General features: G+C 34.7%; 1 protein-coding gene across 2 annotated transcripts in view; it reads right to left on the bottom strand.

The window, feature by feature from the left end:
• Window positions 1-24,958, bottom strand: part of EDEM3 (ER degradation enhancing alpha-mannosidase like protein 3) — an 87,334-nt gene that overhangs the window by 61,004 nt on the left and 1,372 nt on the right. Inside the window, exons 1-6 of one of the 2 annotated variants that reach the window (XM_060091146.1) lie at window positions 21,456-21,501; window positions 20,811-20,921; window positions 7,756-7,856; window positions 7,190-7,229; window positions 2,835-2,947; window positions 1,490-1,643 (exon numbers count right to left, since the gene is read on the bottom strand). In XM_060091146.1, coding sequence (XP_059947129.1) covers window positions 1,490-1,643; window positions 2,835-2,947; window positions 7,190-7,229; window positions 7,756-7,856; window positions 20,811-20,813 — 411 coding nt within the window. In that variant the 5' untranslated portion in view covers window positions 20,814-20,921; window positions 21,456-21,501. Of the gene's footprint in view, window positions 1-1,489; window positions 1,644-2,834; window positions 2,948-7,189; window positions 7,230-7,755; window positions 7,857-20,810; window positions 20,922-21,455; window positions 21,502-24,958 lie in introns of those variants that run through there. The other variant, XM_060091145.1, reaches the window with a different exon arrangement.

Here is a 24,958-nt window from a genome sequence, read left to right as displayed (position 1 = left end):
GCTCACGGGCCCAGCCGCTCCGCGGCATATGGGATCCTCCCGGACCGGGGCACGAACCCGTATCCCCTGCATCGGCAGGCGGACTCTCAACCACTGCGCCACCAGGGAGGCCCTAGTCTGTTTCTTAAAAAAAAAAAAAAAAAAAAAAAAATGGTGTTGGTCACGACCCACTAAATCAATGGGTAAACGAATGAGCTGTGACCTCCCCGTTTGAAAAGCACGCTATATCATGCTGGATCTCCAGTCAGAGATTTCTTTATGGAGGAAATGAATCTTATTTATATTGGTAGAGAAGTTACTCCAGCAAGCCAAAAGGCATGGAAATGAAAACAAAAACAAAAACAAAAAATCCCTAGGTGTTTTGGGGAACACAAATAGATTATTTTGGCTGAAATGGGACATTCATTTCATTGGAGTATGGGGTATGAAAGAACTTCAGAAAGAAAGTCTATTGCCAAACCATAAAGAAACCTGAAAGTGAAAGGACATTCAGTGCAACAGGCAGAGTCAGTAAAATTCTGAGAGTAATTTGATAAAAGTTATGTTTTAGTAAGATTAATTTTTTAAGTCTCTGAAGCAAAAACCAGAGAGAAAAGAGTAAAATGGGTATTTATAATGGCTTAGGAATCAAATTATATTAGTTTCAACAAGCATAGCAGCAGTAAGAACAGAAAAAAATTAATAGAGCTTGGTAATGGCTGAGGCGTCTGGCCTGGATAAGAGGGAAAGAGCAATAGTGTTGATAAAGAATGAAATATATCAGGAGAGTTCTTTCCATCTCAATGGCTTCCTTCCCTCTGCCTTAAATATAAAATTTTCTTGGGGAGAAAACAACAAAACTCCCTCAACTGACTCTGCTGCCAACTCTCTTTAACTACCAACATAGAGGAAATCTCAAAATGGATGGTCCTGTACTTTCACCTACTTTGAATCCTTCCTCCCCCTTTATTCTGCCACATTATATCTTTCAAGGCTCTGTTTGCACCTAATTCTCCTAATGTTTGCTGGAACAGCTCCTTTTGAAACTCTCTTTTTAGGAATTTGTAATACCTTACACTGCTTTGTGGTTCTCCTCCTCAGTCTCCGAACGATCTCCTTTTCACTGCTCTACTTCCTCCTCGTTCCTCTCTGTTCTATATTCTCTTTATACCCTCTCCTCTGGAGAGTTAACACCTACTCTTACTGCTTTCACCATATCTTCTGCACAAATAATTCTGTGCCCAAATTCCAGTCTGGCATCTGTTTCTTCCTTCTGCAGCATAATCTATTGTGTTATGCAATGACACATAAAAGGCTTTAACTAATCTACATTCTCACACCATTCAAATGCAAATTAACTGAAATGTCAATATAAATTTCTTATATAGCTTGAAGCATTTCTTTTCCAGCCTCAAGCAGGTAAGGAACAATGGCTGGATCACAAAAATGGATTTTTTTTATAATAGCGAAGAAGTACACAAAGACTGCCATATTTTTCAGAATTACTTACTCTTGGATAAGGAAGGCCACTGGTAGTATTGAAAGCTGGTAAAAGTTTGTAACCCAATTGCTTTGCCATTTGGAGAAGTTCATCATTGTACCACTGCATGTACTCGCCTTTTTCTTTCAGCATGATAGCCAATGAGTGTCCACCCAAAAGACCCCTAAAATCACAGAGGTGAAACATTAGCTACATTGTACAGATACTTAAACATCATCACCTAAAAAGATGTGGGTATCTTATTATCAACAATTTAGAGTACATAAGGAAAGATCACAGAAGAACTTAACTTTTTCCCTAACTCTGGCTACTCATTTTGTGGCAAACCATATTACATAACCAGTATTAAAAAAAAAAAAAATCAGATGTTTTATCTGTTGTAAAGTGTTTGGCATTCTTAAATACCTTAAATTTTCTTAAAATAAAAAACATCCTAGGGCCTCCCTGGTGGCGCAGTGGTTAAGAGTCCGCCTGCCGATGCAGGGGATACGGGTTCGTGCCCCGGTCTGGGAGGATCCCATATGCTGCGGAGCGGCTGGGCCCGTGAGCCATGGCCGCTGGGCCTGCGCTTCCGGAGCCTGTGCTCCGCAACGGGAGAGGCCACAACAGTGAGAGGCCCGCATACCACAAAAAAAAAAAAAAAAAAAAAAAACAAACATCCTAGAAATCATTTAACAAATTTAACAGATTTGATTTTAAGAAATTTTAAATTTAATTTAATTATAGCATCATGAAATCTCTGACTCTTAGCATAACATTAAAAAAAACCAACTCCCCACGCTGTATTAAATGTAATAGACTAATACACTCTGTGAAAAACTACAAATCTATTTCTTAAATTTAACTGAAGAACAGATTCACTTTGTCTGAAGAAGGAAATGAGTTACAATAACACAAAAGTAACCATTAAATATAAAACTACATGTTGAAACGTGAATTAATAAATCCTGTAATTCCTGTGTTCCAAGAATATTTCAAACTGTTTAGTTCAAAGGTAATCCTATAAATTCAGTTTCATTTGGCTTGAAGAGGTGCTGGTTAAGGTTAGTAAACTAGATAACCTGGCGAAAAACCTGCGACGTAGCTAATACTCAAATATTCGACCTATAGTCAGTCCTTTTTTAACAACAAACAAAGATTGCCTTTGATTTGAGTCTACAACTATTCCCAAAGCCTGTTGCTCTCTGTGCCTCATATAATGCAGGGTCATCCCACAGCCTCTGTGTTTTATAATACCCCAACTTTTATCTTTTAAACATAAGAAATTTCTTGCTTTATTACCATCAAGAAATAAAGAGTGTACCCTTGGCTTTTCTGTTATTAAAATTAGAGCTTTAGTGTTTCACATACTTACCCAAGAACTCTGATGTTTGTTTCAAAGACTGATACAACTACATCATTATCTAAATTAACATCTCTTAAAACTTTTCTCACCGCATCTTCAAATTCTTTAGTTTTATTTAATACCTAGGAGAAGAAAATTATTGAAAACAAAGTCCTTTTCGACCAAGACATAAGAGAAATATCCTCAAAATGAGCTGCTAATAGCAAGTTAATACCTTAAGACTCTAGAAAGTAACACATACAAAAAACTTTTCCCTTAAACCTATTATAAAAATGTGATACTATCTAAAACTGAAAAAAATTAAATGCTTATTTATATTGCAAGGAATCTTTATTTAGACACACTTCTTTTTTTAGACACACTGAAATATCACTGAAACAATCATCATCCAAACTGTTAGCTGGTGTGTATGACCCATGACTTAGAGCTACAAGAGGTGAGCTCTACTGGGATTTGGCTTCCAAGTCAACACAAAACAAAAACCACCCTATTCACCAAACATCATTTAAAAAGTTGCTTAGTCTCAGAAGAAAGCACATCCTTCAACTGATCCTAAATCATACACCACTTGTCATCTTCACCCCATGGATGCCGTAGCCCCTAACTAAGGAGGCAGTGCAATGTTGGGGTCAAGACCAAGCCCTGATTTGAATTGTGGTTCTTACTTCTATCTCTGAGCCTGTTCCTTCATCTACAAAAAGAGGAAATACCTACTCTCATAGGTTTGTTTTCCTAGAGGTAATGCATGTAAAGTACTTTTAGTAGAGCGCCTGACATAGTTAAGTGCTTGATATCATTACTATTATTACCATTATTACCATGAGGGTCTAGAATCCTAAGTTAAGAACTCTGTGGATGCTTGCAATGAGCTCCATGAAGCGGGGCGGTGGGGGGGGGGTCACTGTCATTACACAGGTTGCTTTCGTTATTCAGTCTAAATTAAGGCTGCACAAGTAGATGTTACTTAGATCCCAGGTCCATTAAAAGTGGTTTCCCTTTACTTGACTGTTTAATCTTTTTGTTTGATAATATTTTATAGTGCTTTCTCACTTGACTTGATACTTCACTAAAAATTCTAATTTAGGTATAGAACATTCTGTAAGAGTGTCTGACTAAAATTCAAGTAAAATTTAGGGTAAGCCTTGAGTAAAATATAATACAAAACTTGATTTTAAATTGAGTGCCTTCCCTTCTTAATCTCAAAGTCCGTGTAAATTCTGCAGCCACAAATGCAGATGCGCACAGCCCTCTATCACTTCTAGAAGGAAACACTTCTACTCACTCCTCACACACACACCCCTTCTTAATATCATTTTTTTCATTTTATTCTTCCAAAGTCTATCTCCCGAGAATTGTTCCCAAGAATAGTACCAATGCTATTTGTTTCAAAGGAGAATAAAAATGGGAAGAGAGTTCTTTGTCCATAATTAGCTAAAAATTCATTCTAACAGCCCCATTCGTTGATGAGTTTCTTAAGCACCTAGCTTATAACAAAGAACAAATTCAGGTCTCTTCCCTCCCCCCATTATCTTTAATTTGTTCAATATCTTTCTTTCTGTAGATTTCATGGCAATGTTGAATTTAGTGGTAAATTTAAAGTTGTAGTGCTTGACTTCATTCCAATCAATAGAAACTAGATGGCTAGAATTATGAACAAGAGTTTAAACTGAAAGATCAAACTATGACAATAGAAGTTCTACTTAACATATTACGGTATGACCAAAATAAAAACAATAGGTTGCATCCTGTCCCAAGTGATATGTCCTCTAAGATTTTCAAATAAACAAACCACAAATCAAAAAATGATCACAGGGGCTTCCCTGGTGGCGCAGTGGTTGAGAATCTGCCTGCTAATGCAGGGGACACAGGTTCGAACCCTGGTCTGGGAGCATCCCACATGTCCAGGAGCAATTAGGCCCGTGAGCCACAACTACTGAGCCTGCGCGTCTGGAGCCTGTGCTCCGCAACAAGAGAGGTTGCGATAGTGAGAGGCCCACGCACCGCGATGAAGAGTGGCCCCCGCTTGCCACAACTAAAGAAAGCCCTTGCAAAGAAACGAAGACCCAACACAGCAAAAATTAATTAATTAATTAATTAACTCCTACCCCCAACATCTAAAAAAAAAAATCACAAAATACATTAGAAATATTAATAGTTGTATTGATAAAATATACAAGATAACTTTCCTTCTAAACGTAGGAAAAAACTTCCAAACTACTTTCATTTCTTCTAATTCTTCTGTTTAAATAGATATCTAATCAAGGTCCTTCTGAAGTGAAAACAGGGGCCCAGAGAAGTTAAATAATTTGGCCAAGGTCACATATCAATATTAGGTGATCACTTCTTGGTACTCCCGGCTAGAGGAGTTAGAACTCAAGTTACACCAAACATTACTGAAAGTGTGGTCCACGGACCGGCGGCAACAGCACCACCAAGTGGCAACTTACTAGAAACACATGTCCTTGGGCCCCATCTTCAGTCTACTGGATCACAACCTGCATTTTATTTTAGCAAGATCCCCAGATGACGTGTAGTACACTGAAGTTTAAAAAGCACTGCATTATTACACAGTGGTTCTCAAAGTTTAGCATACATTGGAATCATCTGGAAGCTTTTTAAAAAAACAGACTGCTGGGCCTTACTCCCAGACTTTCTGATTCAATAATGTCTGGGATGAGGCCCTACAATTTGCATTTCTAACTAGCTGCCAAATGATGCTGATGCTGGTGGTGCTGGAATCATATTTTGAGAACCAATGTCAAAGTGGTATAACTTCAAAGCAGAATAGAACCTTTATAATAATGGCTGCTCAATTAGAGACCAACAGGTTTCTAAATATAGGAAAGTTAGGCAGCCTAGAACCACATTTTCTCCTTCATTTCTGATAAAAATTTTAAAAACACAGAGAATACTGAGGTCCATGTTCATAAAAATCAATAAGAGCTTACAGAGAGATGATGGAGAACCTACTGTATATAAGGATAAAGCCAAGATGACAGAATGAGAAACAAACTTAAGTCCACCCATGGTCTTTCCTAATACACAGCTACTGCTCCTCACTCACCCTACCGTATCAAGATAGACCTGACGTGCCTCATCCAGCTATACTTATAAATAAATAACACCACTTAGTTTCTCCCAGGGTGGTAATTTGTGCCTCCTGGGATACTTGTTTATCTTTTTCTCTTCTATTACAGCAGAACACTAGACCAAAAATAAGGACCACTAAACCAAAAATAAGGTACACAATATTCTCTCTCATTCTCATAGTCATTATAACATGGTTCACACATTCCTTTAATCTCTGAAAAATGAAGTCACAACTTTCAAAACCCTGATACAGCTAAAAAGGTCTAAACAACCATGGTCTTCTCAACAAAAAAGGTCTTCTCAACCATGGCTGAATTTTATAAACAAGAAGAAGCTTTAGAGGAATAAATAATAATGCCCAGTCCCACTCCAGGAAAATTAAATCAGAATAACTTGGGAGAGAAGTATATTTTTTAAAAATTCACAGGTAATATTCCTGAGGTGCTGATATAGTTGACAGTCTCTGGTTAAAAAAGAAAAGAAAAAGAAAAAAGAATCACCCAGTGAAAGAAGAATGTAGAATCAATACTGGGAAGAAAAGCCAGGTTCTGAAAAATTTCTGCCACCACAAAGATTTTTCATCTTTTTAAAAAAATATTAATCAATACTTCAGACATTAACTCAAAGTTGAGAACTATGCTTTAAGGAAAATCCTGAAACAAGCCTAATTTTTATACCATAAATGATCTGAGAGTAAAGAACTAGAAAGATACTACCTTTAGAAATCATGACATCTGGAACTCAATCATTCCCCTCTGCCATCACAAACTGTCCCCAACTAGAATTAATTTAAATGATTTTGTATCCCATGAGGTTTAAAAGGAGTGCCAAGTAGTGATCACTTGGTGCTAAAAATCACTTCTGAGAAAAAATTAAATTTTTAATGAACGTAATACATAAAAATTCTAATTTAACAATTTTAGTATGATTGTGGCATGTCTTTCTGGAACAAGAATATCAAGGGCATTTTCTAGAATTACTTTCTTCCAATATCATCAACCTCCTTGTCCAAAGGGAAACAACTTTCCTGATTAAGGGGCCATCACCATGCCTATAAATTATTTGAGTATCTCCATGATTCTACATAATTTCACTTGACATTCACATGACATTATCAATTCAAGAGTGTGAAAGATTTATTTAGAAGCAAAGATCAAATCATCTTAAATTCTGAAGGCTTCTATTTCAGACTTACTGTGTAATGATTATATTCGTAATACTTGAGTACACATATTAAGAAATATATAAAATAATTCAAGAAGAATCAAACCTACCACGAGGGTGTCCAAAGAATCAATCAGTGTCAGGGAAAATCTAAGAAACAAGTATAGTAAGATACACAACATTAGAATTCTGAATATCTTATCCATGAATGTATAAGCAGACGTATCTACATCCTACTGACTGGAAGCTTCCATTAACTAGTACCTCCATGCATCTACAGTACTGTGTAACTTGTAAAACACTGAAAAGCCTTAGCATCACATTTTTGTTCAGCATAACTACATATCTTTCAAAATGAACAGAAATATTCATTAGCTCTTTTAAAAGCAAATAAAAATACTAAAGCATCAACATCTTATAACACATCAATGACTTTATATACATTCTAAAAGTTACATCCATCTTAACAAACTACTCAACTTTTCACTGATCTAAGAGGTAAACTGATTAATATTTTACAAAAGATAACAGAAAGGAATAAAGGAACTTAACGTAATGCTTAAAGCAGTCTTTGAAATTTAACCAATCCCCAGATATACAACTGTACACTGCCTCTGAGATGTCTTAAGACTTGGGAACTCTGAGATGCCATGCCATCCCCTTTGTTAATACTCACTTTCCCAAGGCATCATCAACATCACCCCGACTTGGCTCTTGGCCTCTAACTCGACCTCTGCAGGTCAAAGGCATGAGTTCATCAGCTGGGTACGCATGTTCCTGCAAGGTAAATCTCAGTGAGTCACTAAGGAAAACAAGAGAAGCACCCATCATTTAGAGAACACAACTTTTCACAGTTTTTTTTTTTTTTAAGTAAAATAAAAGTTAGTCAAAAATTCTACTATCCTTACAGTGTATGGAACCTTAAAAGAAAAAAAAAACTTTTTAGCCATAAATAATACATGCTTGGAAAAAAAATACAGGAAAATATTTCTTTGAAAACCTGACAATCTGTTTCCCCTCCACCCAATCTCACTCCCAAGATATAATTACTGTTACAATTGGCATTTATCCTTCCAGATTTATCCACACACACTGAAATACATGCACATATATCATTTAAAAATTTCATTTACAAATAGGTACTCATGCCATATGCATACACTGTCCTAAAATTTGTTTACTTAAATCACTATGGGGTTTTCCATGCTGGAATTTTACAGATGTATTTTATTCTTTTTAATAACTGCAAAGTGATAATCTAATATTAGTTAGTATTATTGAGTACTTATGTTCTAAGCACTGTTCTATATACTTTATTTATCACACAACCCTCTGAAACAGATTCAATTATTTCCATTTTATAGATGAGAAAACTGAGGCCAAGAAAAGTTAAGTAAGCCTATGCTATGCAACTAGTAAATGATGGATCCAGAATTCGAACCTGGCAACCTGACTCCAGAGCCTATACACTTACTTCATAGTACTTGCTCCTCATATTCTAATCCAAAGAATGAATATGCTAAAATTTATTTATTTATTCCTCTATTGATGAACATGCAGGTTGAACTCAATTTTTCACTGTATAAAAAATGCTTTAATAAACAGCTATATGCCCATGTCTTTTGTACATATGCTTGTATTTCTATGGATTAAATCCCTAAAGCCAGATCCAATGCGTCGAAGGTATGGATATTCAATTTTTGATAGCTACTATCAAACTGAAGACACCAATTTACACTCCTACAATACTCTAACATAGGAGATGATCAATAGTTTACATTTTGCCAATAGCGTGGATAAAAAATGGTATCTCAAGTTTCATTATTAATGAGGATAAATATCTTTTTGTATTAGCCATTGCTATTTCTTTTTTTGAAATGTCTGTTTATACCCTTTGTTCATTTTCTATTGGTTGTCTTATTAGCCAAGAGACTCCTTATACACTGTTATACACAGTAAACATTTTTCACCTTTCACTTGGCTTTTAACTTTGTTTATGGTACTTTTTACTTTAAGCTTTATATATGTAGTTATATCTATTAGTCTCTTTCTTCATAGTTTCTAAATTTCAGGTATGGTTAAGAAGGCTATCTTGAGTCTCTGAAAACAGTATTCTTATTTATTTTTATGTCAAGATACTTACTCCACCTGGAATCTAATTTTGTTTATGATGTGAAATAGGGATGTAACTGTATTTGTTCCCCCAAATAGCCAATTTCTTATATACCACCTTTTAAACTACTCATCCTTTCCCTAATTGCTTGAAATACAGCTTATTAGTTCAAAAGTGTCTACACAAACATACAGTTCTGTAGCCTCTACTTTGTTCCACAAACCTACTTCCTGCTCCAAAACCATTATCTTAATCATTCTATCTTTGCAACATGCCTTGCTACTTGGTTAAGCAGTTCACTCCCCTCAATTATTTTCTTCTAAATTTTCTTAATGACTTTTTCAAGTTTACTCTTCTGGATAACTTTAAAATTTCCTTAAAATTCCATTGAGAGTTTAATTGGAAGAGCCTAAATTGGGGAGAATTGATATCTTTACCAATTAAATCTTCCAATCTAGGAATACATCAATATATTAATTCAGATCTTCTTTTATGAATTCAGTTTCCTCATATAGGTCTCACATATTTCTTAATATTTCTTAATAGGTACTTCTTTACTGAAATAGGTTGATGTACAAAATTATGTCAGTTTGAGGTGTACAACAGAGAGATTCAACTAATAGGCACTTTATAGTCTGGCATACTATTGAATAGATTTTTTTTAATGAATGATCATGACAGAGTATTTCTAGTCTTGGTGATAATGAAGCACATGCAAGAATCCTCCCTCCTGTCTACAAACACAATGAAATGTTGTATAAATTTTTAAAATTATTTTTAATACATAGCTGAGCTTGAGAATGAGGAAAGAAATGTTCAAGTACCAAAACTGAATAGCTGAGTGTAGAAGGTGAAGCTGCACTGACCACAACATGGGCATTAGGAATAAAAAGACAAGCCTTAGTGTGAAATATGTTAATGCCCAAAGGGTATGAGATTTGATGCTGTTGGCCCTGCATGCATGGCCATAAGCCAGTGAAGTAGGTTCTTTAAGTTGGATAGTTGCTTCAGTGAAACTGGACTAGAATATCTCCACCTACTGGTTGAGGGTCTTAACAGAAAGGAGGGAAATAAGAAAGACCTGCTGAAGTTTGTATTTTCTTCACCAGGGGAGTGTCCCTAAAAGATTCTTCTAAAATTAATAAAATGTGACTATGAGAAACATTTCGAAGCTAGAATCACCGTATTTACATATTTCAACTTTAGACAATATTTATTGACTACTTGACAAGAATAACAGGATTAATATACTCATACCTTTCCCCAATTCAACTCAGGATTTTTATCAATTATATTATTATAGGCAGTTTTCACTTTGCATGTTTTCACTATACACTTACAAATTGAGATCCACAATTTACTTAAATAAACTCTCAACAACATAGTTCAAATCTCAGGTACCACTGTATTATTAAGTAATTGCACAGAATGCAAACTTTGATGCTAGTTCTTCAATCCACAGATCACTATGTAAATAATCAGTGATCAATCACACAACTTCTTTCAAAGTGGAATTAGTGACTGATCACTGTGTATCTATTGTTTAGTTCACAGACAGCAAGCATGAAGTTATGTGCCTCCTTGTCACCTAGTGATAATCCTACATGACAGTTTGACAACTTATAAAAATAAATAATCAAAAGAGGAGATTAACCAACGAGGATGAAAGTTCACAAAGAAATGAAAAGTGGTAACACTGTAAGTGAAATTCAAATTGAACATAAAAGGGGTTATAGAAGAAACAGCTGACCATGGAATGCTGATACTGCTGCCATTCAAACAGTATCTAGACATGCAGCCGGAGGAATTTAGTGAAGGCCAAATTATCCACGTAGATGAAAAAACTGGTTGTGACATAAAAGGATAAAGACATTGCAGAGGAAATATTGCCTGCAGAAAACTCCCCATTAAAGGAATTCCCAGAGATATTTCATGACACAGAGGGCAAAGGATAAAATTTTTGAAGCTGATCCAAATATTGAAATTTCTATACCTTCTATACAAGGTATGGCAGAGATGTATGGTCCGTATCTTGAGTTATACAATGAAAAGAAGGCAAGCAAGGCAAGCACTGTTTTAACTGAGTGAAGTTTTTGCAAAGAAATAACATTTTAAATTTCAAAGTCTCTAATATTTTGAATTATGGTATACTAAATAATAGTTTCAGCTATTTAAAAAATTTCTCTGTACATTTATATTCATCAGAAAGAAAAATTTTAATGTTTGACAAAGATTTTAAAAGGTTTATAACATTTGTATTCTGGTCTGGAACTATAATTCCCACAGTTGCTAGTGTCAGAATTCTACTTAAATGGAGTCAACGCACACCATTTTTCTTTGGCTTCTCCATTCTTGAGGTTTTATTTTGATTCATCTCTTGGTTGCCTGAACTTTGTTCTCATGTAAGTTATTTTTGTTTAGGTATTTTAAAATAGTGTCATCAGTACTGTTATTTCTCTGGTATTCCTGGGTTAGGCTGGCTCTTGCCTTACACTTGAAGAACAATCTGAATGGTTATAAAATGCCTGCAACATATGTTCTTTCCTTCAGAAATTTGAAAATACTATTCCACACCCTTCTTGTTCATTAAGTATCACCTTGGCAAAGTTTCTAAGACTAGTCTGATCTTTTGTACCTTGAAGATGACTTGTTCCTCCTATACTTGTATGTCCACATGATTCTTAATTCTTAAAATTCAGCAAAAATATTCCTGATTCCCAATGTCCAACTCTATCCTACTGCCTCTCACTAAACTCGATTATCTAGATTCCAAACTCACAGCACATTAGCAGCAAAAAACCAGAACAGAGGTCAGGAACACTAAACACATGGTCAACACAAAGGGAAAGACCAAAAATAATTTTTTTTAATTAAAGGGCTTCCCTGGTGGTGCAGTGGTTAAGAATCTGCCTGCTGATGCGGGGGGCACGGGTTCGAGCCCTGGCCCAGGAATATCCCACATGCCCCGGAGCACCTAGGCCCATGTGCCACAACTGCTGAGCCTGCGCTCTAGAGCCCACGTGCCTAGAGCCCGTGCTCTGCAACAAGAGAAGCCACCACAATGAGAAGCCCGCACACCGCAACGAGGAATAGCCCCCACTCGCCGCAACTAGAGAAAACCCGTGCGCAGCAACAAAGACCCAATGCAGCCAAAAATAAATAAATTAATTAATTAAAAAAATTTTTTAATTAAAGTAGACTAAATACAAAAAGCACTGCAGACTGCAATCCTTCAGGTATTTTAAAAAGTTCTGTGCTCTACAATGATTTATTTCCTGAGGAAAGGATTCCAGGCAACAAATGTTTTGATATAATTAGAATCCACATGCAGCTACTAAATTCTGAATTCAATATTTCATAATATTAATATTATATATATTTTTTAGTATAAATTCCTAATTACTTTTACATGTGTCTTTTAGATGTCAAGTTCCTAACTACTTTTTCAGTTAATTCCAATAGAACCGTGATTTACCAGAATGCACAACATTTTTATTGCTTTATAGTTTTATATCTAACACATATAAACAACACTTAGAAGTAACTCAACATAAGTAATATTTTTAAAAACTTGCTGATATATTTTGCAAGGTACTTTGTAAGAGATCATTCAAATGTTAATTTGATTGTAAAGAGCTCCTTACTTTTTAAACCGCTGCTTATAAAGCTTAATACTACTATTTTTAGGGTTTTGCAGAACACACATACACATGCCCAAACACCTTTGTCTGAAATAAACTCAAACCCTAAGCTCATCCAGGTAAGAAAAATATTAATAGCAACTGCAAACCAGAATAATCAAATAAGGGAGTTTTGAACCAGGTGTAAAAATACTTTATGTCCCCGTTTCAACATTAAGGATAGAAACAAAACCACAGCCTTTTCTTTGGGTTAACCACAAAGCAAACTACAGTTGGTTTGCATAAATTCAGAGCAATGCATACATGGCACATAAACAGCTGTATTACACTTCAAACATCCTGGCTATTTGAGGTTACAGTAATGCTTTCTCTTCACAATGTACTGCCAAGACAAAGGATAAGAAATTCATACTGTTATGACTCAGAGCCAGAAGAAATAACCTTTAAAAATTATCACTCAAAATAAAACTCAGGTGATAAAAGAGTCCTATATCAATTAAGTAGAACAGGTGCCTAGCTAAAAGTAAGACAAAAACATAAAATAAAACAAAACATGGTAGACTCTCCACATCAGATTCTAAATTTACTGGCACTTTGATATAACTCTGCTTCAAAACACTCAAATCAAAGTGGCATCCAAAACTGACTTTTTAGTAAAACCAATTCCAAAAACTAGGAAAAGGGAAGAGACTTTATCCTACTAATAAGACAAAAGTATTATTTATAATAGTGAGTTGTTGAAGATATCAAATCTATTTAATTTCCCATAAAGTTACATACATTGCAAATGTTTTATTCCAGATCCTTATTGTTAAACACCTCCCTCCTTGAGGCAGGTAAGGTATTCCTTCCTAAAATAAAAACTAAATGATACTTAATAAATCATCTATCATATATTGATAGCATATGCTAATTACTGATTGAACTTGCATAATTTCTCAGTTCTCTTTTCACCCCAAGTCAAATTTTCCTTTTTCCTTTTGTTCACTATTTATACTCACTTATTAAACCATTTTTCAGGTGTTAAGGATTCCATTTATCTAAACTATTAAATTATTAATACTTCTACATTGAACATATGATCCTTTGAGGTAACATATTTTCTGGAATGTTTCTCAGCACTGAGGAGAAATAAGTAACAAAACTGCAGTTGTCTCATAAAATTTTAAATTAATCACAACAGAGTGTAAGCAAGCTTTAAAAGTTTCTACTCAAAATACGATGAGAACAAAAGTTTCCAAATTCTTCAATATATGTTAATCAATTTGGTTTTGATCAATGATAAAATAAATTGAACTTATGAAATAATATATGAAATAAATAAATGATAATAAATAATGTTATAATGAAATAAAGTCCTGCTACCAACAGATTGTTTCAGGAAAATTGTTATCAATAATGCAGAAAAAGCATTTGACATAATTCAATAAATACCCTGTGATGATGAAAATTCTCAGCAAACTAGAAATAGAAAGGAACTTAATATAGAGCATCTATGAAAAACCTACAGCCAATATCATACTTAACAGTGAAAGGCGAACTGCTTTCTCCATAAGATTAGGAATGAGACAAGGATCTCACCACTTCTTTTCAACATAATACTGTAAGTCCTAGCCACTGCTATAAGCAGAAATAAAAGGCACATAGGGGCCTCCCTGGTGGCGCAGTGGTTAAGAGTCCGCCTGCCAATGCAGGGGATACGGGTTCGTGCCCCGGTCTGGGAGGATCCCATATGCCGCGGAGCGGCTGGGCCCGTGAGCCATGGCCGCTGGGCCTGCGCATCCGGAGCCTGTGCTCCGCAACGGGAGAGGCCACAACAGTGAGAGGCCCACATACCGCAAAAAGAAAAAAAAAAAAAAAAAAAAAAGGCACATAGTTTGGAGGAAGGAAGAAGGAAAAGTCTTTGTTTGCAGATGACATGATTGACCATGTGGGAAATCCTAAGGAATCTACCAAAAAAGCTACTAGAAATAATAAGTGAATTTAGCAAGGATCTAAGGTTATCAGAAAAAAGTTGTATTTCTGTATAACATCAATGGACAACTGGAAATTAAAATTTGAAAAACTGGGCTTCCCTGGTGGCGCAGTGGTTGAGAGTCCGCCTGCCGATGCAGGGGACACGGGTTCATGCCCCAGTCCGGGAAGATCCCACATGCCGCAGAGCGGCTGGGCCCGTGAGCCATGGCCGCTGAGCCTGCACGTCCGGAGCCTGTGCTCCGCAACGGGAGAGGCCACAGCAGTGAGAGGCCTGCGTACCGCAAAAAAAAAAAAAAAAAAAAAATTGAAAAACTACAATTTACAATAGCATAAAAAATATGAAATAATTATGAATAAATTTAACAAAAGATGTGCAAGACCTGTACACTGGAAAGTACAAACCATTGCCAACATTAAGAACTAAATAAATGGACAGAGACATCATGTTCATGGATTGAAAGACTTGATACTGTTAAGAAGTCAATCTCTCCAAACTGATCTATAGATTTCAACATAATCCCAATCAACAGCTCAATAGGCTTTTTTCTGCAGAAACTGACAACATGATTCTAAAATTTACATGGAAATGCAAAGAACCTAAAATATCCAAAACAATTTTGAAAAAGAACAAAGCTGAAAGACTTACATTGCCTGATTTCAGGACTTAATATTACTTAATTCAAGACAGGGTGATACTGATGTACGAATAGATATTTACCAGTGGAAAAAAATACAGAGTCTACAAACAGACCCATGCATATACAGTTAACTGATTTTACAAAGGTGCCAAAGTAATTCAGTGGGGCAAGGATACTTTTTTCAACAAATAGTGCTGGAATAATTGGATATCCACATAGAAAAAATATATATATAAAAAAACCTTTACCTCATACCATATATACAAACATTAACTCAAAATGAGTAATAGATCTCATTGAAAAAGCTAAAATTATAAAACAGCTAGAAGAAAACAAGAAAATCTTTGTGACCCTGGGCTAGGCAAATTTTTTTTTAGGTAGGCTATAAAAGAGATGAATCACAAAAGAAAAAGGATAAATTGGACTTGCTCACAATTTAAAACATTTTCACTTCAAAAGACATTAAGACAATTAAAAGGCAAAGTACAGACGGGGAGAAAATACTTGCAAAACATATATGTGATAAAGGACTGATATCCAGAAAATATATATCTCTTATGACTCAGTTATAACAGGACAAATGACCTGATTTTAAAATGGCAAGAGATCTGAACAGATGTTTCACCAAAAAAAAGATATACTAAGCACATGGAAAGATTTTCAACATCATTAGTCATCAGAAAAAAATCAAATTAAAATCACAACAAAATACCACTACACACCCACTAGAATGGCTAAAATTAAAAAGACGAAAATACATAGTGTTGGAGAAGGTGTGGAGCAACTAAAATTCTTATAATTGCTTGTGTGGAATGCAAAATGTTACAGTCACTTCAGAAAAGTTTGGCAGTTTCTTATAAAAAGTTAAACGTAACCTTCCCATATGACCTAGCAATCCCATTCCTAAGTATGAAAATGTATGTCCACATAAAAATTGGCATTCACAGGTTCACAGCAGTCTTTTAGTAATAGCCAAAGACCAGAAACAAGCTAAATATTTATCAACTGGTGAATGAATAAACTGTGTTCTATCAAATCAACGAATACTACTGAGCAATAAATAGGAACTACAATATCTCCAACAACATGGACCAACCTCAAAAACATCACGCTACAGGAAAGAATGTGAACCAAAACACTACATACATATTTTAAGATGCCACTGATATGAAATCCTAGAAAAGGGAAAACTAGTGACAAAGAGCAGGTCACAATGGTTGCTAGAGGTCAGAGGTGGAGAAAAGGAACTGACTGCATAGGAGCATGAGGAAGCTTTTTGGGGTGATGGAAATGCTCTAGATCATAAATGTGGTGGTAGTTAAACAACTCTATACAACTGTCTGACTCGGAACCGTGCATTTGAAATTGGAAATCTTTTCCTCTGTAAATTCTACCTAAATAAATAGAAAGACCTGGTTCTATTAAAATCCTACATGGAGTATAAGAGTGTGATTTAAAAAAAAAACTATGAGAGGATACTAAAGAATTTCTTAAGTCATTTTGGCAGATTTTTAGGATGTTCTATAAGTAGAGGTCAAGGAACAATGGTTAATAAAAGGTAGTCCTACAATCGTCTACACAAAAAAATGTACATATACGTTTATATCTTCCCTCCTCCCAACTATTAATATCACTTCTAAACTACTTTATTTACACAAGTACTCTTTTTGATGAAGAAACTATCAAAAAGAAACATTAGGTACACAGTTTCAAAAAGGAAATATGAAAAAGTTCTAGAGATGGATGGTGATATTTACACAACAATGTGAATGTAATTAATGCCATAGGACTGTACACTTAAAAAGGGTTAAAATGGTAAGTTTTATGTCATGTATATTTTACCACAATAAAAAATGTTTTTCAGAAATTAGAAAAAAAATAATTCTAAGAAAACTTACATAAATCTAGAAATCCACAAGAAAGTTACATTTTAAAACAGTTCCTTTTATTTTTTTTTTTTTAATTAATTAATTATTTATTTATTTATGGCTGTGTTGGCTCCTCGTTTCTGTGTGAGGGCTTTCTCTAGTTGCGGCAAGTGGGGGCCACTCCTCATCGCGGTGCGCGGGCCTCTCACTATCGCGGCCTCTCCCGTTGCGGAGCACAGGCTCCGGATGCGCAGGCTCAGCGGCCATGGCTCACGGGCCCAGCAGCTCCGTGGCATGTGGGATCTTCCCGGACCGGGGCACGAACCCGCGTCCCCTGCATCGGCAGGCGGACTCTCCACCACTGCGCCACCAGGGAAGCCCCAAAACAGTTCCTTTTATTTAAATGATAAAGACTGATCTCTTTCTCTGAACTGTGCACTCACAAAATCAAGCTTAAAAGTGGTTACTGGTTTGATGCTACTAGTTAAAGGAAATTGCTTACCAACAATTTTAGAGTTTATTTATAATGTTTAGGGCTCTACCAAAGTAGTTTCTGCTTATAACAGTGAATAATTGAGTTATCTACAGTAGACAGGAAAAACATTAGAAGACAAATATCAGATCAGAGAGCTCAGATCCAAAATGGTTATTTGGTGGCCTAAATACATGTATTTTGTCACCTAAATTAATCTGCAAACAGACCTCAGCACAAATACTAAAAACATGCTAATAGAAGCCCTAAAGTAGCTGTGTTCTAAGGTAAATAAGGTCACTCAGGAACTGCCAAAACAAACATCTAATTTCATGCTATTTGGGGAAAAGAGAAAGCCATCTGTGCAATTCATTGTGGATAAACTACAATCTGATTGGGGCTAGAGATCTGTCAAGTAGTCGTTAAGATTGTTGGTACTTATGCTATTAATTGATAAAATCAGAAAATTCCTGGATGTAACACCAAGAGATGGTAGAGCTGTAGTAATCTACCTAAGGCTGGCAGGGCATTGTTATTGAAAACCAGCATTAATAGAACCTGGCGAATCATTAAAAAAAAAAGCTCAAAGGCTGCGTGCCTATAACAAGGAAAGAATAAGTGTTTGAAGAAAGTTCTATGCACGATCTGGGGAATGAGTTCTGAGTTAAAGCCTTGACAAATTTTAGGAGGGCAATTTCAGTCTCAGGTAGAGACTGAATTACTAGTAGCAGTAAACTCTTACACAGTGCTTCCTATTTGCTGGACACAAGTTCTAAGCACTTTAATTGTATTAACTTGTTTAATCCTTACAACAACATTGTGAGGCAGGTGAACCATTTTGGAGAGATGAAGAAATAGGTTCAGGGAGATGTGGTAACTTTCCCACTGTAACACAGCTGGTAGGTGGCAGAGCCACTTCAGGGTGTCCTGTTCCATTTCCAGAGTTCTTGCTCTTAACCATATTATTTTGCTTGTCTTTGGGAAATAACAGTGTTTTCCCGGGAACAAGGAAAGTTAAAAGGAATTGCTGTAATTGTATACTAGAGAGAAATATTTTTAAAAATTAATAAGAAATGAAAAGTTTTCAACATTTATTAAATGCCTACCATGTGCCAGGCATTTTACATTTTAGCATAGTAGGCAACTGACTACACCAAAGTAAACAGAGTTATAGATCCCCAAATTTACTGTTAATTTGTATTTTTAATAAAATTTACTAAATGATTTCTTTGATTTTAAAAGGCAAAGATATATCACAATAATCAAATGCAAAAAGAATTTTTGATTACACCTTCACAAGAATTCAATTCAATTCTTTCAAAACCAAAAAACCAAAACATAAAACATTTATGTACCAGGCATGATGCTAGCTAGGCACCGGACATATAGATGAATTTATTAAAAATTAAAGAAAATGGTCTCCTGTTCTCAAAAATCCTAGAATCTACAATAATCCTTTGTACTTATCCCCATTTTACATAGGAAGACACTGCTCAGGGGGATTAAATGATCTGTTTAGGGTCCACGCTAAATAGCTGAGATAGGATTTGAACTCAAACCCATCTCACTCTAAAACCTATATACCTTTTACTCTATAGCAAGCTAATAGTGTTTCTCAGTATAGGAACTAGAAAAAATTTTCAACTGACTTCATATAACAAGTAAGGGCACCTGGTCTCTGTTTAATATTTTAGAACTGTTTCATGTTAGCTGAGAACTTGAAAAGGGGAAGTGTGAATTCTAGACTAAATCTTGGGTTACAAACTTCACATAAATTGAGCATAGCACAAGTACATTGCAAGAGTCACTCGTGTTGTAAAACAGTTGAATATTTTAAAATACATATTGCAGTAGACTGCGAAGGGTGTGACTCCACTGGAAAAATGGAGAGGGGTGTTAATTCCAGGAGTTTCCAGTCTTTGGAATTGAAATCCCTCTCATTTTAGATCTTGCAGGCAGGTGGGTATAATAGAAAGTTACCCAATTAGGGTCCAATAAATAGGAATTGGACCAGGAAGTCCTCTGAGGGCTGCCCTTGGTACCTGCTCTGTCAGAAACCCATTTCTATAGTAGGAAAAAATGTACTGATATAACTTTCAGCTGTTTATCTAATAAGGAAAAAGATGTTAAAGATACCGTGCTTTACAAAGAGAGGACCCTATTCAGAATGAGATGTATTGAATTAATCCAGCTGTATACCACTGTATTCAACTTTGGAACAAAAAGTATGCATTTATGACATGGCTTAGGTTTGAAGGTGTATCCTGGACCCACTTGGCCGCCTCAAAACTACTAGCTTAGATTTGTTAAATTATGCTTTGCCCAAACTGAATTAACCAGGGATAAATGATTTTGAAAGAAATGTTAAAGGAATGGCTGAGTCTTGAGAAATGAATTCAAAACTGTGTTTTCAACATGGTTAAAAACACCTGAAACTTCATCTCCATCATGTCCTAAAACATTTAAGAACTCAGTATGTACTCTTAAAAACTGTACAGTATAAAAGGGAATAAGAATTATCAAATATAAGACATGTTTAAAAAATACAAAAATGCATAAAAGCATATGTACTTACATGTTCATAAAGATAATGTTAATATATAAAGATTTTTGGGTAACAGAAAAATGGACTCAGAATCAGTTGAAAAATTCTTAAAGCAGAATCAATTAAAGTTAGTTCTCTGCCGAACTTTTCCCAACTACATTTTATAGGCCTTAATCATAAAAGAAGATCTGCTGACATAACAAGGCATAAGAAGTAATTCTCAGAATAATTTGATTAAACTTCAAAATTACACAAATTTACATGTAAAATTATGTTCTGAACTCTAAAATTTGCTGGCTAGTTATCTTTTAAAAATTATTATCACTATGTTTTTGCAGTTTAAGATCATTTTATTGAGTGGCAAGAGGTGGCCAGGGTGGGGGAGCAGCTACAGATGTCCTTCCCCACCTCCTACCCCTGTACTATAGGGGGATTAAATTTTTAATTGTGGTTCAAAACATGTAACAGAAAATTTACCATTTTTAAGTGTAAGTTTAGCAGCGTTAAGTATATTCACCATGGCGCAACAGGTCTCCAGAACTTTTTCATCTTGTAAAACTGAACTTGCTACTTCATCTCAAGTGAGCACTAAGACATTTTAAAACAATATGGATCAGCATATCTAGAAAGCAAAATATATTCAAATCAAGGCATACTATGAGGATATAATTTGGACAGAAACTAGGTGACAGTTTGACTCTCTTAAGCAATTGTTTTTTTCAGAGTGAATAAAGTAATTTTGTAAATAGGTTTTTTTTAATTAAGAGAATCATTTTCCTTAAGGCCAGAGATAACATCTTATTCATGTTTACATCCACCTTAACTATATATTTAATAAACACTGTTGATAGCATCAAAGGAAACTATTTAAATACAAAGTTTCATAATCTAATTCAATTTATTCTTACCTATTCAATAAATTGGTTCTCTAAGAACCACTATCAGGAATACTCTGTTAGCCTATGTTTGTACTATTTTTTAAAAACTTCCTTTAAAAAAATTAATAACAGTTTTTTAAAGGAAATAAAACTTATTAATTCAGGTTTTAAAATTCCCAGTTGACTGTGCTCACGTAATAATCAGCTCTCATAAATGGTATATAAAGATAAGCTTTCTACTTACCATGTAGTTACCATAAGCATGATCAAACATTTCCAGTACTTGATTCCTAATTTTAAAAGAGCAGAAATGGGAAAAAGTTAAGTATATTCTATTTATTGTCTTTCAAAAAGTTAATGCTCCTTCATAAACATATACCAATAAAAAACAAAAGAAAAATTTAGTTAGGAAGGAACATAAACAGGGTCAGGAAATACACCCATGTTAGTAGACAAGCTTTCATGAATCACACAGAGATGAGCCAAACTTTTCCTATTCTAGCAATTTATGTAAAAGTCATCTTACAATCTTTCCTAAGAAAACTGCTGAATGATACATGCCATGAAGAGAGAAGAAAATCTGATGATGAAAAACAATTACCTCATAACAAAATTATTTAACATAAATGCCTTGAAAGGTGAAAATACTGACCAGATCCAAAAGAAATAATTGTTACTATTTATTGCTTATACTGTACATTCTACCAAAAGAAAGGGGTTGGTGTGTGTATTGCTATGAAATAACGATACTCTATGAAGCCTCTGCCTTTCCCCTTAAACTGAATAAGATCACTAATGCCTAGTTTAACACATTTCTGTTAATATGTTTGTCATATTTCCAAAAGATACATTTTATGATTTTATGATGTACCTTTGGCTCCTTTAAAAAACCGTCAAAAGTCAAATAAACAATATTCACCCCTGATATGAGAAAACTAATTTCTGTTAATATGTTTGTCATATTTCCAAAAGATACATTTTATGATTTTATGATGTACCTTTGGCTCCTTTAAAAAACTGTCAAAAGTCAAATAAACAATATTCACCCCTGATATGAGAAAACTAATCCTCGAAAAGAGATCTGTGTATTTTGGCTAACTCTGTTTCTCAAAATCCCCAAAATGACTGTATAAAACGGAAATTTCTGATCCCCACACCAGATTTACTAAGTCAAAATCTGCAAGACTGGGACCAAGGAATCAGTCTTTCAATTAAACACTCTCAAACTGGGGGAGTGAGGGTTATAGGAAAAACTACAAAAAATGTTATGGCTAGGCAAGGCCAAGTCTCTCAATAATTAGCAAAAGAAAAACATTTTAATAATCTTTTATTAATTATTACTATTATTTCCAAAGTTCCAATCACTAATGGCAAGAATTGAAGAGAATATTAAAGAAAATGGCTGGATATATTTTTACTTTACCTCCTGTTATATTGCAATTATCATTTAAAAAATTGTAATCATGGATGATGAAATACTGGTAATAATATAGCCAGCAGACAGAAAAGGACTAATTTCCAGATCCTGGCTATAATAACCAGCACACTCAAGTACACTCAAACTTGTGAACTGAACAAGCTAAGTCCTGACAACTTTTTATAAATAATAATCATTTAAAACACCTAATCATTAACAAGGTGATAAGTCACTTTGCTAAAATACTAATTCTTTTTATGTTTATATGTATGATAGAATATGGATCAAGTTATCTCAGAAAATTACAGAGTATCTCAAAAAATCCTTCTAGACTTTTTTTTATTATATTGCAGGTGATAAAGAGCTCTCAAATTAGCTAACAAACAAACAAACAAAAAGGAGCTAAATTTTCCCTTCAAGCACTGATATCAATAAATGGAATATGGAAATTCTTTTTTCCTTCCCCTGAAATAGAATTAATACAAAATTATTGTCAAGAAGTAAATTTCTGTAACTGGTAATAGTAGTGCCTAGACACATGTATTACAGGTAACATAAGCTTTAACTTGTTAACCCAACTTTGCAAGCATTCAAGCTTCAAGACTATGAATAAATCACGACTGCAAACAAGGACACCTTATTTTCCAATCCTTACATTTATGCAGCCCATGATCATCAAATTTCACAACAAATACTTCAAAGTGGAGGTATTTAATATCCAGTTGAGCTCTCTCACTTTCTTAATTACACATATAAGTCCTAACACTCATTTAAATACAGAATGGTAGAATAATTACTATATTATACAGAGATTTTTTTCTATAAGGTTTTATATCTATTCAACAAATGGATAAAAATGTACTGGAAATTAGATCTATAAATCGGCTTTTTCTAAAGTTACATTGCTTGCCAACATGCTACAGAAATTGAACTGTTTTATACTTCATTTTTTAAGTAAAAACATTAACAACTTTTGTAACATTTAAAACACAAAAACAAAAAATGAATTCCAGGAAGTATAAGACTACATATAACCAGGTAAATAATTCCATAAACTATAAACTGCAAGCAACCAAGCAATTGCTTACTATTCATGATAATTTCAGTCTTTATCATCAGTTTAGTTTGGGCGGAGGGTAGGGAAAGGGATAGGCATTTTCTGTTTTTTATCATAAATCATTATTTGGATTTTCAAAAAAAATTGTACAGGTAAACCTAATAAATCATAGTTCCGTTTCCTGAAAATTCCTGGATGAGAAAGCAGTCAAGCAATGTGTATTTGTGGTTTGTAGCTATAGACTCTTATTCTACTCTTACCCTAGAGTAAGGCAATCTAAATTAACAAGCCTAAATAATGGTAACTTCACTTTCATAAATGATCTCAAAATTTGAGCTGAAATCGCAAGCCAATTTGGTTGGAGCTCTACAGTTAAAAATTTATTTTGGTCAAAACTCAGTTATCCAATGACTTTTCTTCAAATAAAATTTTTTAACAAAAAAAGGAGAAAGGGGAGTTGTGATCAAATAAAAATACTTGTCCTTAACAGACTTGAAGCTTCTCTCTCCAAGTCTTATGGAAGTGTAGCAGAGTGGAGTGAGCACAGGCTCTTAAGTCAGACCCGGGTTTGAACACTGGTTCCACCATTTACTTAGCTCTGTAACGCTGAACAAGTCAACCTTGAGTCTCAATTTCCTCATCTGCGAAATGGGGATCGCATCCACCTCATTAAGAAGTAGAGAGGATTACAGAGATAGTATATGTAAAGTGCCTGGCACAGAGTAGGGTATTCAGTAAAGCAGTTATCAGTGATACATTAAATTCACAAAGAGAAAATTTAAGACACTTATTAGAGCTTACTGGTAATTTTGTTTTGATAACTGACACTTTAAATTTTCCAACAAGTGTCTCTTATTGCTATTTTATTTAAAAACTAATACAAGACTCTTGCAACAATTTAAACAATATGGAAGTCTGTATATATCGATAAAATAAAACCTAATGGTTTTACCTCACCTCCATTGTAACTCCAGGAGGTAGTCATCTTTCCATGTTTTTCTGAGCTTAAACAATTTCTTCTCCATTTTTTTGGTTTTTTTTTTTTAAACATGGGATGGCACTACACATAGTATTCTACAGCTTACATCTTTTTGGCCTTGGGAGTATATTCTGGGTAGCCTTCCGATGACCTAACTCCTCCTTAATATCTGAATATTATTCCATAATATGGATGCTCCAAGGAACAGCTCTGTTCTTTCAAAATGCATATCCTTGTACACCTATCTCTACTTTAATAGTGCTTTTATTTCTGTAGGATAGATTCCCTGAGATG

Source organism: Mesoplodon densirostris, chromosome 2 (genome assembly GCF_025265405.1).
Source record: "Mesoplodon densirostris isolate mMesDen1 chromosome 2, mMesDen1 primary haplotype, whole genome shotgun sequence".
NCBI lineage: Eukaryota > Metazoa > Chordata > Mammalia > Artiodactyla > Ziphiidae > Mesoplodon > Mesoplodon densirostris.
The sequence above is the reverse complement of the archived record's forward strand: the minus strand, read 5'-3'. Positions and strand labels throughout refer to the sequence as shown.